Here is a 15289-nt window from a genome sequence, read left to right on the forward strand (position 1 = left end):
CAAGAATGGTCAAGATCGACGTCTCTCCCTGTTTGCCTTCTCAACAGCCAGCCCGGCACTCGGGAGCAAGTAACAAGATAGATAACCCGGGTATCAAATATTGATCTATCATATCCTGAGTTGAATATCCAGCCCTATTCATTGCCCCTAACGCCATGTTTTACAATCATGCTTTTTTCTTTGCCTCTTTTTGCCAAGCTACAGCCTGGCAAATACCATTCCGAAAATCTCCCGGCTTTTCAGCAGATTCAATACTCGCAGCCGCTCATTGTCAAGATGCGCCGAATCGGTCGCCTGTCCGCATGGCAAATGTGCCGCTGGTGCTCCGAATTCTTTCTCCAGGAATCGGATAGCAGGAATGGAGCCACCCTCGCGAATATACAGAGGCTTCTTCGGCCTCGACACGTGGACCTCCTTGGCTCCATCAGGTGTAGCTTCCTCGATGTCGTCACCCTCTTCGGAAGACTCGTCCTCACTCGACTCATCGGCACCGTTTTGTGGCGCAAACGCCGGAGCCCAGGCCTTCATGACGGCCTCCTCGAGCGTGCGGAAGATGACGTTGTTCGGGTTACCGAGCCAGGGCTCCGCCTTGTTGTCGATCTTGACGGTCATTTTGTTTTCCGAGTTGAGCGTTGCAAACTCAGCCTCCAGATACGCAGTCAATGATGTAATGACATCGTCCACCTCTTGTCCCGGTACGAGCCGTAAGCTGATATTGGCACTGGCGTGGCTACTGACGAGACTGCCGTCGGGTCCAGATACCTTGTAGCGGTGGATGGTGAGGTTGGGCTCTCGCCACCTTGCCATGAGCGCTTGTTTGAGTTTCGCTTCAGGCCCGCGCTCAGGTTTACGCTTCATAAGTAGCGATGCGATCTCGTCGTATCGCGTCTCCTCCACTGGCGTGACTGGAAGAATATTGTCGTAGAATCCGGGGACCATGACGCGGTTGCCAGCTCCCTTGAGCTTGGACAATGTTGAGGTCAGGTCTGACAAGGGCTCGTCGTTCATGTATGAACCGTCCACGCCAGAGTGCAGGTCAGGCAACGGGGACTCGACGCAGACCGTTGCGTGGAGCACACCACGCAGACCGTACGTCAGGCAAGGAACCTCGTCATCGAGCCAGTAGCTGTTGGCAAGGAGGATGTAGTCAACCTTGCCAATGAGCTCCTTGTATTCGCGGACCGTCTCCTTGAACCCTCTGGATGCGGACTCCTCCTCGCCTTCGATGAGAAAGACGACATCGTTCTCCAGCTTCTTTGCCTGCAGTAGGTCTGTCACTGCGTAGAGCGCCGCAATGATGGGGCCCTTGTTATCGCTGACACCTCGGCCGTAGAGGTAACCATTGATGCCCTTCATCTGGAAGGGATCGGTATTCCACTTACTCTTTTTCGCATCAGCAGTGACGACATCGTAGTGTCCGTAGAACAAGATGCGCTTCTTCTTGGACGATTCTTGTGTGCCGTTGAACTGCGCAAGCACGACAGGGTTATGGGGGTTGCTGTCGCAGCTCAACATGTCGACCTGACCACCAAGGCGCTTGAACAGCGAGCCAAGGAATGTGGCGCCGCGGTGGCAGTCCTCGGCAAACTCGGGACGCGAGGAAATGGTCTTGTACGAGACGAATTCTTGCAACGCTGACAGCATGACATCCTCCGACTCTTCCGCCGACGGAATGTCGGTGGCGCACTTCTTATCGATCCTCCAAATGGCGACATCATTATCGTTGGCACCCGTGATATAGTACTGCTTGCCGTTGTAGGTCGTGGCGGCCGAGGCGAGAATCTTGCCCTCGTGTGCTTTCCAGCGTGCGAGGCACTGGTACTTTTGGCTGACGTTCTCGACCTGCGACTCCTGAAACTCGCCATAGTGAACGGTACTGTGTTTCTGCGAGTTTGTCAGCTGCTGGGAAATGAGAATTGTGAAGGATCATGCGAGAGCACTTACACTGGCAGTGCCCGTCACAGAGGCGCTCCACAGGTACCCCCAGTTCATGTGCAGGGACATGACGTCGCCTCTATGACTCTTGATGACACGCAACTTGGACTTGGTGTCGAGATCCCACAGCTCAATGATGCCTTGCAGCTTGCCGGCGTACAGGAAGGAGCCGTCAATGGCAAGGGACATGACAGACTCGCCCTCGTCCGTGCCGAGGACCATAATCTCTTCGAGACCAGCCTCGCCGTCGTCGGGATCTTCCGTGTCACTTCCGTCTCCGGTACCAATCTTCCACACCTTGATTGTGCCATCGCCTCCGCCTGATATGAGGACCTCCTCGTCGGCATCTACCAACATGGTAGGTCCTTTGACAAGGAGCATGCAGTATACGTAGCCGTAGTGGGCGAACATGTGAACAGCGCCGGAGGGAACCTCGACGACTTTTTCCGATTTGGGTATCAGCGTCCAGCGGTCATCGTTGCGACGGGGTGTCGAGGTGCCACCGACTGCTCGCGAGTCGAAGAAGCGGTGATTCCTGCGATCCGGGTGGGTGGCAGACTCGTGCATGGCGCGGTTCCTGGGGTCCTTGAGGTTGACCCATTGGATGGAGGTATTCTGTGCGCCGATGTAGAGGGTCTCATTCTGTGTGCTGTAGGCGACGGAGAAGATGTCGCCAACATCGTAGGTGCTGTAGATCTCGTACAGGCGCTTCAGGGAGGCGGGGCACCAGGCGTTGATGATGGGGTCGCCGGCGCTGGAGAAGAGCATGGAACCATCGTCGGAGAGGAAGAGGGAAAGGACGCTGCGCTTGTGTGCTTGAATCTTGTGGACCTGCTGAAAGGTGGCAAGAGACCAGACGACAATCTCGCCATCCTGAGTGCCGGCGTATATAGACTCGGTTCGTTCGCAGACAGCGAGGCAGAGCACGGAGCTATCGTGTCGCAGATTGTGGAGGAGATCGGGCGCCAGCTGAGGGCAGTCGTCTGGGTCGGTGCCGAAGCTGGTAGACAGATCGGAAGCAACAAGTGCAGATGGCATGTCGGGCGCTGCGGCGAGAGAGAGCGGTCTCTTGTCAGCACAACGAATTCGCAACTTCTCTGTTGCTGTCTATCTGGGGAGATGATCTGAAACTAGGACTGTGACTCGAATGGTGCAGGAGACGACTGGCCGACGGCGAGGAACGCGATGTGGGTATTGATAGAGTCGGAGCTGGAATGACGGAATGGGGGTCCTGGATCCACTTGAGGGGCATAGGTGGTGGTGGTGATGGTATGACTCCCTGGGAAGACAGGGGACGGGGGAGAGGGAAATGGTTAGACAGAATGGCCGTTTGAGGACTTGGAGGAGTGAAGCAAGAGAACAACTTTCGTGCAACGACGGCGCTCGTTGTATAGGTATGTTAAGGTGCCTAGGTAGGGTACGGTGCAACGAAATTGAGGGTATCGCGTGGGCAGCCTCTCTTTCGGGGCATTTGCACTTGCCCAGCACTTGCCCAGCCCGAAATCGCAGGTCACCACCACCTCCCAACCTGAGATGAGGAAGCTACTACCAAAGGGGAGGCGAGGTCGGGCACGTAAGGTTGGTAGCGGCTTCCTGGGGAAGTGGATCGCGCCTGCTGTGCCCCAGGTTTCGGCGACGACAGCCCTGCAGCAGCGCGCCAACACGCTGGAAGGACCACCTTTCAAGGCTGTTTCCCAGGGCTGTTCCCACGGCGGCTACCACTTGGTCCCGCCATACACCGAAATCGAGGTTGAGTAAGAGTGAGGAGCGAAGGAAGGGAGGGAGGGAAGGACCTGACAATGAGACGAAACCATCTTACCGGACTTTAAACTGGCGTCGTCAAGATCCAGCCCGACGCCTTCATCCTCCGATAGTCGTCTTGCCTGTTCTTTTTGCTTCTCCTCCATTTCAATTTTCCTGCAACCCTGGCAATTCTCGTCACTGCTGCCGTGGTTGCTACCGCCGCCGCTACTGCTGATTATGCTGCTGCCGCCAATGCTAGCCCTCGATCCGACCAGAGGGTCGATAACCGAGTCCGCCGGCTTGGTCTTCGCGATATCGACGGGCGACATGCCCAACTCGGTGCCCTGTCCTCGTCAGTCAATCTGCTATGTCGGCGGTCCGGCCCTTCTTCTCGTCGGTCGCTTTGCCCGCTACCAGCTATAGCGTCTTTCTTCGCTCCCAGTGGGGGGGGAAATAGAGGTAGCCTACCTCAACCATCTTTATATCTGGCCTGCCCATGACGCGACATTCCACGCAATGGCATCAGCTGAGATAAGGGATGGCACGGATCACGGTTCGATCAGTCTCAAAAAGGGGTCAAATACAAGCAAGCAGCCCTGGAGTCTGGCAATGGCGACAGCGACAGCAACAATAAAAACAGACAACAGCCAGCGAACACCAGCGACAGGCCTCTCGGTCTGGCACAGGCATGCCTCCTTTTTGTTTGACCGCTGCCGAACCGGGTCACGCTCCACGTCTTCCGACCTTGCTTCTCCTATCCACACTCCATCGACCTGGGCGACTATCGACAGCCAATCTGCGCCCTCGTCATTGCGTCTTCGCACCCGTGTCCCCCTGGCACTTCTGGCTGTTTGGCTGGCCACCCGCTCTTCCGGGCCCTCCCCTTGAGACAAGTGTCGACAGGCGGAGCATGCTGGCGAGCTGCACTTCGTCCAACGACGTCCCGTTGCGTGACTTCACACCGCAACATGCTCCTCGCTGAGCCCCCTCTTCCCTTCCCTAATCCACTTACACCACACCACACCCCAGCCCCTAGTCAGCTTCCGAAAGATAGCCACGAGGAGAGGGGACGAGTCGGTCAATGCAGCAGATCCTCTCCTATCTGCCACCAAAGAGGCCAATGTATCCAGCTCGCTTGCGACCTCCCACTGTGTGTGATCTTGCCGCCCGCCCTGCGTTCTCCTGACCCGGCTACCTGCATCTATGGTGGCTGTGGCTGGCTTCCACCATGTCCAACCGTGGTACACAAACAAGATTGACTCACAGCAACATGGGCGGCGACACTCCGTCGGGCTGCATGTCTCACAGCTGCTCACATGTGTCTGCCGTATCGCATCCGCGGCCCCTGTCTGAGTCAACTGCATCCACCTACGTGAGTGAGGGAGAAACCGGTCCCGCTGCCATGAACGATGACGGGACACGGAGAAATCATTGGAGCATAGGTTCAAGAGGCCCAAGTACGCGTTGCGCAGATCCGCGTCTTCCATGAGCTTTTTTAGAACTGACTGGTGTACGTTGACACACTTTGTGATCTTAGATGAGCCGGTCAGACGAAATTCTCCGCTGACCGAGCGTTGGGGACTCCATAGCGATATCGAAGCACCCATTCATGCCCTGAAGTTTGCCTGCCAGGACTTCACAACGGGCATCAACTTGAGAAAATAAAAAACGCTCACAGATTGCTAAACACTGCACCATGCTTCCGAGGCTGCATCACCACGCACGTGACAGTTCACGCACCAGGCTGCGGCGACGTGTCCAAGGCGACACTGCCCACACATAAGCTTGCACACGGTTGTGTGAAGCCACCGAATGGCTTCTGTGTGAGGCTACATGCGCCGTCTCTTTATAGTCACGTTGTCACGTTGAAAACACATACCCGAAAGTTCATCCAGCGTCGAGTCCGAACACAAAGAAGTGCGACGCAATGGCTACCACTCTGACCAAAGCTACTGTTGTTCAAGCACCTGATCGTCCAGCATCGACGGGTACCAACAAATCAATCTTCCTCGCCGGCACAACCCACAAGGACGCGGGTGATTGGCGCGCCACCTTGTGCAAAGCCATCGAGCACCATCCCGTTACCATATTTAACCCCCTCCGACTGGACTGGAACTGGGGCAATGATATGTCCGACAGCCGCTTCAGCGAACAAGTCACTTGGGAATTGGATATGCAGGAGGCGGCCGATCTGGTGGTCGTGCTTTTCCACCACAGCACCGCCGCGCCGATCAGCCTTCTAGAGTTTGGGCTGGCGGCTCGCTCCGGCAAGGTAATTGCTGCATGTCTCGAGAGCGACAGCAAGAGGTATGAGAACAAGGGTAACGTCCAGGCCGTCTGTGCTCGGTTCCAGATCCAGTTACTGGAAACCCAGGAAGACTTGCACGCCGCAGTGGTGGAATTCCTCGCAGAATGATACAATCCGAAACGCACTGACAGGGTATTTTGGTTCGAAAACCGCTCGTACAGTAGAAATTCCAAGTATGCAGCATTTTTAATAGTGTCCATCGATCGCCATTGTTCCTGTTTTCGTGATGAGGAATTCATTGATGGCCACATCCTTGCCACTCTCCTTCCCGTAGCCGCTATCCTTGATGCCTCCGAACGGCGCCTCGGCAGCTGAGCTGTTGCCTGTGTTCTGTGAAGATAAAATGGCGTCAGTTGGTCCGCGGTCACAGTCTAGTACTCAAACATAGCATAAGGGACTCACCAATCCGATCATGCCCGCCTCCAGATTTTCGAACATCCTCCACAGCCTGTCGACATTCTTCGAGAAGACATAGCTGGCCAGACCGAGGGGTGTGTGATTGGCCCTCTGTGTCACCTCGTCCTCGCTCTCGAATCGGTACACGCCCAAGATTGGTGCAAAAATTTCCTCATGGCTCATGGCCATGTCGTCAGTCATGTCGGTGAGGACCGTCGGTGCCATGAAGTAGCCGCTGCTGTCCATCCGCTGTCCCGTCCCCAAGACAGTCTTGGCTCCCTTGGCAACGGCGTCCCGATACAGCTCCTCGGCCTTGTCGAGACCGCGGGGTGTCGTGAGCGCGCCCATGGTGACACCATCGCCCATACCGTGGCCGACCTTGAGAGCTTTGGTCTGCTCGACGAGCTTGGCCACAAAGACGTCGTAGATGCCGCTCTGCACGTAGACGCGATTGGACGTGACGCAGGCCTGACCGGCGTGCCGCCACTTCAACGCCATCAGCTGACCCAGCGCCTGCTCGACATGCGCATCGTCAAAGACGACAAAGGGGCAGTTTCCGCCGAGCTCCAGCGTCGTCTTCTTCAGGTTCCGCGCGCACAGCCCCGCGATCAGCTTGCCGACGTGGGTGCTCCCCGTGAAGCTGACCTTTTTGACGCGCGGGTGCAGGCACAGCGCCTCAGCCACGGCCGGCGTGTTCTCGAGGCTCGTCGTCAGCACGTTGAGGGCGCCCGGCGGGAAGCCGGCCCTCGTGGCGAGGTAGGCCAGGCTGACGGCCGACAGGGGCGTCTCGGGCGACGTCTTGACGACCATGGTGCAGCCGGCGGCGAGGGCGGCGGCGGCCTTGCGCAGGGCGAGGGCGACGGGGAAGTTCCAGGGGACCAGGGCGGCGGCGACGCCGATGGGCTGCTTGACGACGACAGCGCGCCGGCCGGGGATGGCGGACGTCAGGGCCGAGCCGTGGGCGCGGTCGGCCTCGCCGACGAACCACCAGGAAAAGGTCGTCGCGTAGTCAATCTCGCCGAGGGCTTCGGCCATGGGCTTGCCCGTCTCGTGCACGACAATGCGCGCCAGGTCCTCGCGCGCCGCGACGATGAGCTGGTGCCAGGCGAGCAGGAGTTGCGCTCGCTGTCGCGGCGTGTACTTGGAGTAGGACTGGAACGCAGCGTAGCTGGATTGAACTGCGGGCTCGACGTCGTCTTCGTCGTTGTCGGGGCACGAGGCCCAGGCGTTGCCGTTGCCTGGATCGAGGACATCAAAGGTCTTGCCTTTCTTTGCGGCAACGAACTCGCCATGAACGTAGGAACTAAACTGCAGGAGGTTCTTATCGGCAAGCGTAAAGGGAAGCTCGCCATGAGCCGTTGTGTTGTACGAGGTCGCCATAGTTAATTAGCGATGGCGGGGTATTAGGATGCAAGAGAGACGCGGATGCTGGGCAATGAGGCGATAGGAGACTGATAAAGAAACTGTTGATGTTCCAAAAAAAAAAAAAATTGTTGGTGCAGAACACCGATGAACGTTGCGATGATCGGGCAGTCAATAGTCTGCTTTCCTCATTAGGTATTTCTTACCACTCCTACCTGCCTTGGTAGTTTGCGACGTCCGACCTCGTCTCAGTCTGATCATGAGCTTCACGTCGCCCCGCACCGCAGCTCGGCAAGTTGGGGTAGCTCCACCAGGGCGCCTGCTAACCCACTGGTGCTTCCCACCAACGAGCGGGGTATGACACCGGGTGAGTGGCACGCTCCGGGAGGGAACTGGTTGCTCTTGAGTGCTTCTTCTTGTTGGCTGGCTTGCGGCCCCAAGCATCACTGTCATGGAGCGCGCAAGCCCGTCTGCCAACGAGGACTGGCACTGATAGCTCGATGACTACGCACGCCAGGTGCTTCTCATTAGGACTCTGACCGGGTATTGGAGCATGGTGTTGTTAAGTGTTTATAGTCGTCAACGTTAAGTTTCTTTTTAAGATTGCTTGTGGCTTGGTGCGAGTTCATAGCAGCTTTTGGTTTTCTGGTCAAAGTTGACGTCGTGTCGAGGCGCTGCGAGTGTGAAGGTGACCGATCTCGTAACTAAAGTGCAAACCATAATAGATTCATGTATCATGTTTGCAAGTAGGCCGGCATGTGCATTTGAATTCTGCAAAGATACTTTGAGACGTATTGAAAACGAGGTGACTTGATACCCGTCCCGGACACTATCGCACATCTTCCCGAGAGGAACGACATCAAAGTAATCAGCCAACTCTGTCTTCTTCCCGCAGCCTGGAAATCTGGCTTGAACTCTTACACCATGTGTGTGATGTAGATACGATTGCATCCCAAGAATTTCGTCATCCCCCCCCCTTGCAATACACTACACGCCCACCTAGGCCACGGTTGTAATGTCCTCATTGCCCACTCTCGCCTTCTTTTCATCCGCGTGCGTCTCCATGTGGACGACATCGGTCGTCTTGAGGAAGTCGTCCAGCTCCTTCCGCTGGTCATCCGAAACATCGGTGATCCGAACGGCCACGTCGTCGCCGAAACGGGCCGAGATCTCCTCCAGCGAGAGTTTAGCCGTCTCTGGGAAGAAAAGGTACACTACGGGGATGAAAAAGATGCACCAGACAATGATGACAAGGTAATATTTCCACCCGACATTGACAATACCGATTGGTGCCGTCTGGAGCAGGATAATGGTGCTCGTGAATTGACCGAAAAGCGAGAAGCCCATGCCGATGGGCCGGATCTCCGTGGGGAAGATCTCGGCGACGTAGAGGTACATGGTCGTGTCACAAAGTGTGCTGAGAAGACGAACTCGCCGTCAGCTTCGTTTCCAGAGCGAGGGCCGAGTTGCAACTTACCCTTGAAACGCAAGATAGAGAAACACAAAGAAGACGCCGGCTGCGTTGCCGGCTTGGTTCGACGTGCCGCTGAACTCTGCAATGCACGCGGCGAAACCGCTGGTCGTAATGAGGCACCCAAAGAGACCGACGATAAACATCCAGCGACGCGAGTTGACCTTATCATGGAGCCATGCGCCGAGAGGGTTGTAGATGACACCGGCGGTGGTGAGCCATAGCGCCGAGAGAAGCAGCGGCATGGATCCCGTCTGGCCCAGGTTGGTGTACAGGATGACTGAATAGTTATTCTATGGCATGTCAGTCATGTTAACCTAAAGAAGACACTGGTACTCGGCTCACAATGATGAGCGGTCCAGCAAACTCTGCACCCCATTGTGTCAGAAAGCCAATGGCCATGCGCTTCCGATAGCTCTTCTTCTTGATCACAGCTGTCCACGGCGTGCAGCCGATGGCCTTGAGCTTAGCCGCGTCCAACACGATCTGCTCGCGTACTTGATAAATCTCCTCCCGGGCGACAATGTCGTGGGGGTCGTCGTCAGACTTGCGGAGGTTCTGTACCACACTCCACGCCTCTTCGATCTTGCCCTTCTGAAGTAACCAGCGCGGCGACTCGGGAATCCAGAAAGACGCGGTCAGCAAGATGAGAGGGGCAAAGCATTGCATACACAGCGGGAACCGCCACGCAAACTCGGGGTTCCGGGCGGTTGCAAAGTAACATGCATATCCGAGCCAGCCCGACAGCATGTACCCAAAGACAAGGAAGATGGGATGGTGGCCGACGAGCCACCCTCGCTTCTCGGGTGGCGAGAGTTCTCCCATGTACATCGGACAAACGGTGACGAGGATGCCGATGCCGATGCCGGCGAGTATACGGCCGGCTTGGAACATGCTGGCAATGTCAGATTGAAGACGAACACAACCACACCAGCGGCGAAAACTCACCCGAGATTCGCTGCACCACCTTGTAAAGCGCCGCCGAGAAGTGAGAAAGCCCCACCAATCTGGATACATCTCTTTCGACCGAGAGCTGTAGCGGCCCACATGATGAAGAGTGTGCCTATGGCTCCGCCAGCGCTGTAGATGCCATTCGCTGTCGCGATGGCGTCGGTGGTTTTGGTTGCATATCCAGGCTCGCCCTGCAGCGGAAGATCGAAGAACTCGTACCAGCCAGGTTGTCCAATAGTGCTTCCTATCACCGAAGAACAATAACCGTAGGTCTGGAGAATAGTTAGTTTCTGTATGATACAACCAAAGTACTCCCATGTCTAGGACAAGATCTCACAAGGGATCCAAATGCAACTGCAACCGTGACCAGTCGGTTGTACGTTGTGGTGCGCTTAGACTTTGACCGAGATGCCCCCATGATTGTTGATGAGTGTAATTTTGAGCTCTGGTGAAATTATGCTTCTCTATCCCTGTGACCTCTTCATTGAGTTATACGAGGAAGTGCCCGAGTAAATGTATATGGTCAACACCATAGGCACGTCCAGGAGGTGGCTTGCGGGGTCCCCACGATGCTGAACTACCGGCTTCTGGGGCCCCGGATCTTGGGCTGTCTCCACGGACGTACCACTGGGCCGTTGCTTGCCATGCGATTTGTGTGACTGCTATTCGACCTCTGAGGCGTGGTGGTGTGATATGGGACGGCTGCCCCGCCGCCACGTCCGGCGCTCTCCTCCTGAGTGGCATTAATCCGCATCGGTATCAATGCCACGCATGGGCATTTCAATTCTCCATGTCACAAAATCAGAATCGATTAATCGAAGACCAGTGGTACCCTCTAGTGATCAATAGCGTGATTGAAGGCTGGGGACGGGTTCATGTGACCGGGCGCATCGCCGTGTGACGAGGTTGCTCGGAGCGTGCCGCCGCCAACACGGAAGCTCAGTTCATGGCGAAGCTCCCGACGACAGGCTGGATCGAAACTAAAGCAACATGAAGCTGCTGGAATCCCGCACATGCGCCGCCATGGAGTACTTGGAGCTGGAGCAAACCGTCAGGAGAGGACGACGGTCAATCTGCCTTCTCTTTTCTTGACTTCATGCACTCCCGACGTCCACCATCCCGGATTTCACGTATCAACCATGGGCTCACTCAAGATAGATCTGTCCCTCCACGACATGAAGTATGATTCTCTACCAGACCCGCGACGAGTCTGGACGGGTGCTCCTGGCTCGCGAGAAGAGGGGCTCGGCCGGCTTGTGCTGCTGACACCAGATGTCGTGGCCAGAGCTGCCAACTGCATCAAGACCGGTCGCCGTGTGGGCATGAATTGGGACATGAACAAACTCGATGTTGCCAACTTCAATCGGGCACCAACGCAACATCATATTGTCTCCCTGCTCGGAGGCGCCGCGTACGATGACGTGTACATCTTCAACCCCCAGCAATCGTCGCAGTGGGATGGGCTCCGTCACTTTTCCGCTCCGTTCCCGACACCGACCGAGCCTGATAGGCGGCTCTTCTATGGCGGCGTGACGTCGAAAGAAATCGAGAACCGGAATAATACGCGAATCGGGCTGCAACACTGGGCACGCGAGGGCATATGCGGAAGGGGCGTTCTGTTGGATTACGTCCGTTACGCTGAACGCCATTCGATCAAGTATAGCACCTTTTCCGACCACGCTATCCCTCTCCATACGCTTCAAGCCTGTGCGAAGGAGCAAGGCGTCAGTTTTCGCCGCGGAGACTTGCTTTTTGTGCGTATTGGGGTGACGCAGGAATGGGACACTAAAATGATTGCTTCTGACAAGCTCGCCTACGCCTCCAGCCCAAACCCACAGCATGCTGGGATAGAAGGCACCGAGGAAATGCTGAGATGGATCTGGGACGAAGGGTTCGCGGCCGTCGCGGGGGACGCCATCTCTTTTGAGGTTTATCCACCAAAGAAATCTCACTCAAGGGGTGAGGGCGAGGCTGAGGTGCCTGGGGTCTTTCTCCACGAATACCTTCTCGCTGGCTGGGGATTGCCCGTTGGAGAGCTCTTTGACCTGGAGGAGCTGAGTAGAATATGCGAAGAGGAGAAGAGGTGGGAGTTCTTTGTGACAGCGGCTCCGCTGAATATGCCTGGGGGTGTGTCCAGCCCTCCAAACTGCATTGCGATTTTTTGAGAGCAGCAAAGACTTTCGTGTCAAAATTTCGCTTTCAGACGTAACAAAAAAACGTTGATTGAAGTAATTTTTCCGTAACTCAAAAACCATTTACCTCGAAAATGTGCAAAATCTTGGTGAACTTGTCTGCTAATCCCCAGCACTTGAGCCTCTGCATCATCATCTGTGCGTCCCGACTGATGGCTGGCACACAGTCATCGGCCAGGATGTTGACGACGGAACCCAGGCCGGCTGGGCCACCATCTTCAATCCATTGTAGCGTGATTTGTTGCTGGGCTGGCTGGTGAAGCGGCACATCAAGGCGGATTGGTGCTTTGTCTCCAGACATCAACTCGGCACGGGGTCCATAGGATGAATAGGCGAGGATGAAAACATAGCCCATGAAAGTGCGCATGATCTCGCACGGCGCCGATACGAGATACTCGTTGGCAATTGCTATGATTTGCGCAGCATGGTGAACAAGCCTCCGACTCGATCTTCTGTCTTGAGCAAACGAGGATCTCAGTCGCTTCCGCGCAACCTCGATGCCTTTGTGATGCTTGGCACGCTGGGATATAAGACTGCGGACAATGTAAAGTATGACATCCATGACGTCGTTTGCAGCGTAGAGGTGCGAGTAGTGGCAGAGAAGCCCCGTGATACTAAACGCGGGTCAGCTGAGGTCATTGAAGGTTAGCAAACAAACCTTACTTGTAGCTAATGAGTTCCGAGGTCGTTGAGACGGTGTCCATGGACTCCAATAACTTCTGTAGTGCACCAAGAAGTGATTGCTTTGACTGTTGGTGTGCACTCAGCAAGGATGTCAGTCCAAAATGCTCGGGCATCGCCACAATCTCGAGTTGCTTCAAGTCCCAAAGCAGACGTCCAATGACCTGGCCGCAGAGTCTCTTGGCCCAGGTGCCGAGGTGGCTGGGAAAGGCGTGACCAGCTAAGGCAGCTTTGAGTATCGTGGACAAAGTAGGGCTCAAGCTCCCAGGTCCAAGACGGGACCGTAAGGCAACCCAAGCTTGGGCTGAAGGTGCGTTCCACAAAGACTCGGTACAAGGGAGCAACCTGGGTAGTTCACTTAGGTCTACGGCACCCCGGCGGCTTGTGAGCGTGCAAAGACTGCAGTCATACTCGAAAGAGGCCCATGCTGACCTTCGTTCCTTCTCCCGGCTTACCCAGGCGGACCACTCTTGGTCGGCATGCTTGGGGTCGGTCGCCAGAGAGGCTTCGTGACCGACATCTTCGCCAACACTCCATCGACTGCTAAGAAGTCCCATCCCTCTCAGGCTTCCAATGAGTATCCCTCGAGAGCGATCAGCATTTTGATACAGTTGCCGGTTCCCAGAACCTAGGGAATAAACTTGATGTAGACAGAGTGCATTGAGGTACGAGATGCTGCGATAGTAGGTCCCGTCAGAAGCGCCCTATTGCTTTTTAGTGAAGGACGGAACTGTGTCATGTGAAATGCTAACATACCAGCCAAGTAATCATAGGCAGGCAAATGTCACTGAGTGACCAGGACAACTCTGTGTCCCGCTCTTCGTCGGATAACAAAGCTCCAACACATGCCATCGCGGTCAGTAGCACGGTTGGACACTCTGCCGTGTTCCAGGTAGGCCGGTGAAGTATTGGCTGAATATCGTGGAATCGGGCAAAATAAAGATCAAGCAATCTTTGCAAGTCACTAAGGGCTTGGGCTGTATTGGCGTCTTGAACATGTGCTGAGGCGGGCAATTTGCTGTCGGATAGGATTTGAATGAGATTATCAAGTGCGTTGGTTCTGTCGGAAGATCCGCCCCGGTAACTGCTTTGTAGTACATCTCTCAACGGGGGTAACATATATCTGTGTGGTGCGGAATCTTGGGCTTGGTCGAAGGGCCATGGCTGAAGTGCCTGCTGTGGCTCTAAGGGCCGTAGTGTCGGGCTTGGCTGTGCTGTCCTCGTTTGCCCTTGTCTAACTGTTGGAGGCCTATCTGGATGTTGCGACGACATCCTCCCTGGTGGCGGGAGAGGCTGGGGGGTGTATGTCTGGCGACCAGACCAGCGTTCAACGGCAGTAGTGTCGATAATCGGAATGTCCTGCAAACCTGGGTTTGACTCTGGCATGTCAAAGTCCAGCCAGTCGAATCCGATCATGCGAAAATCAGGCTGCATCAACGCAAGATGGGAAGGCGAGATGCCAGCGCCACCAGGTTCCAGGGCGTTGACGCCGAAGATCGCATCGTCTGCCTGTCCGAATCCTTCCACCGAGCTGACGGCTGGGTCATTATCGAGGTCATCAGCATGGCGCTGGGTACCAAGGTAGGTCGCAGGAAAGAGGCTATTGCCCAAAGTTGAGTCAGGAGTTTGGAGGATCTGTGGTGTTTGTGGGATGTCGGTGGACTCGAAAGACGGGTCAAATGGTGAAAAGCCGGCGACGCCCGTCGCTTCAGCATGCTCGTTGCTATCGAGAGCATACAGTGCCTCGGACTCGAGATCAGACGAACGGGAGTGAGATGCACCAGGAAACTCGCAGATCGCCTGTGCTCCTGTACATGACTGGCAAGGCTGCAAGCGATCGCACTTGAGCTTCTTTGACACACAGCGGTGGCATGATCTCTGGACGGACCGTTTGACGACGAGGTCGACATGGTGAGCGCCGCGCAGGTGGCGGAGGAGGACATCGTTCCGGGAGAATGTTCTGTCACAGTGTGGGCATTTGATCAATGACTTTCGGGACGATGGTAGATGCGTAAGACGATGGCGGTTCAGATGGCTGGGCCGAGAGAACCTCGCGTTGCAGTGAGTGCAGGCCAGTGGCTTCTGGACCAGTGTTAGCAGCGTACGGCGGTGATAGTGTAAGATGCAATTGTAAGCTTACAGAACAACGGTCTGTAGTTTCCATGCCTTCGCCCGCCGCCATGGTGTTGGCTGATTTGCTGTGTTGCGAAAAAGTTGTGCAAACCGCCCCAGGCGCCTCTCCAGCCAGAG

The 15289-nt window shown here is 55.7% G+C and overlaps 5 protein-coding genes across 5 annotated transcripts; 1 reads left to right on the top strand and 4 right to left on the bottom strand.

Annotated features, from left to right (window-relative positions):
• Window positions 1-198: 198 nt before the first annotated feature.
• Window positions 199-4176, bottom strand: D7B24_008197 (uncharacterized protein; the record flags this gene model as incomplete). The annotated part of the gene is made up of 4 exons (XM_028642291.1): window positions 199-1884; window positions 1945-3001; window positions 3760-4022; window positions 4147-4176. 4 exons carry the CDS (start codon window positions 4174-4176, stop codon window positions 199-201), a joined length of 3036 nt encoding a protein of 1011 aa, XP_028493927.1.
• Window positions 4177-6172: 1996 nt separating this feature from the next.
• Window positions 6173-7762, bottom strand: ALDH5A1_3 (Succinate-semialdehyde dehydrogenase, mitochondrial; the record flags this gene model as incomplete). The annotated part of the gene is made up of 2 exons (XM_028642292.1): window positions 6173-6316; window positions 6389-7762. 2 exons carry the CDS (start codon window positions 7760-7762, stop codon window positions 6173-6175), a joined length of 1518 nt encoding a protein of 505 aa, XP_028493928.1.
• Window positions 7763-8743: 981 nt separating this feature from the next.
• On the bottom strand, window positions 8744-10584 carry D7B24_008199 (uncharacterized protein; the record flags this gene model as incomplete). The annotated part of the gene is made up of 5 exons (XM_028642293.1): window positions 8744-9161; window positions 9222-9469; window positions 9561-10110; window positions 10164-10438; window positions 10504-10584. 5 exons carry the CDS (start codon window positions 10582-10584, stop codon window positions 8744-8746), a joined length of 1572 nt encoding a protein of 523 aa, XP_028493929.1.
• Window positions 10585-11305: 721 nt separating this feature from the next.
• On the top strand, window positions 11306-12331 carry D7B24_008200 (uncharacterized protein; the record flags this gene model as incomplete). Its single annotated transcript, XM_028642294.1, has 1 exon — window positions 11306-12331. One exon carries the CDS (start codon window positions 11306-11308, stop codon window positions 12329-12331), a length of 1026 nt encoding a protein of 341 aa, XP_028493930.1.
• Window positions 12332-12410: 79 nt separating this feature from the next.
• D7B24_008201 (uncharacterized protein) lies at window positions 12411-15221 on the bottom strand (the record flags this gene model as incomplete). Its single annotated transcript, XM_028642295.1, has 6 exons — window positions 12411-12972; window positions 13022-13259; window positions 13408-13438; window positions 13495-13622; window positions 14407-15121; window positions 15180-15221. 6 exons carry the CDS (start codon window positions 15219-15221, stop codon window positions 12411-12413), a joined length of 1716 nt encoding a protein of 571 aa, XP_028493931.1.
• Window positions 15222-15289: the final 68 nt, after the last annotated feature.

Source organism: Verticillium nonalfalfae (assembly GCF_003724135.2).
Source record: "Verticillium nonalfalfae strain VnAa140/NRRL 66861 chromosome Unknown scaffold_70, whole genome shotgun sequence".
Classification (NCBI taxonomy): domain Eukaryota; kingdom Fungi; phylum Ascomycota; class Sordariomycetes; order Glomerellales; family Plectosphaerellaceae; genus Verticillium; species Verticillium nonalfalfae.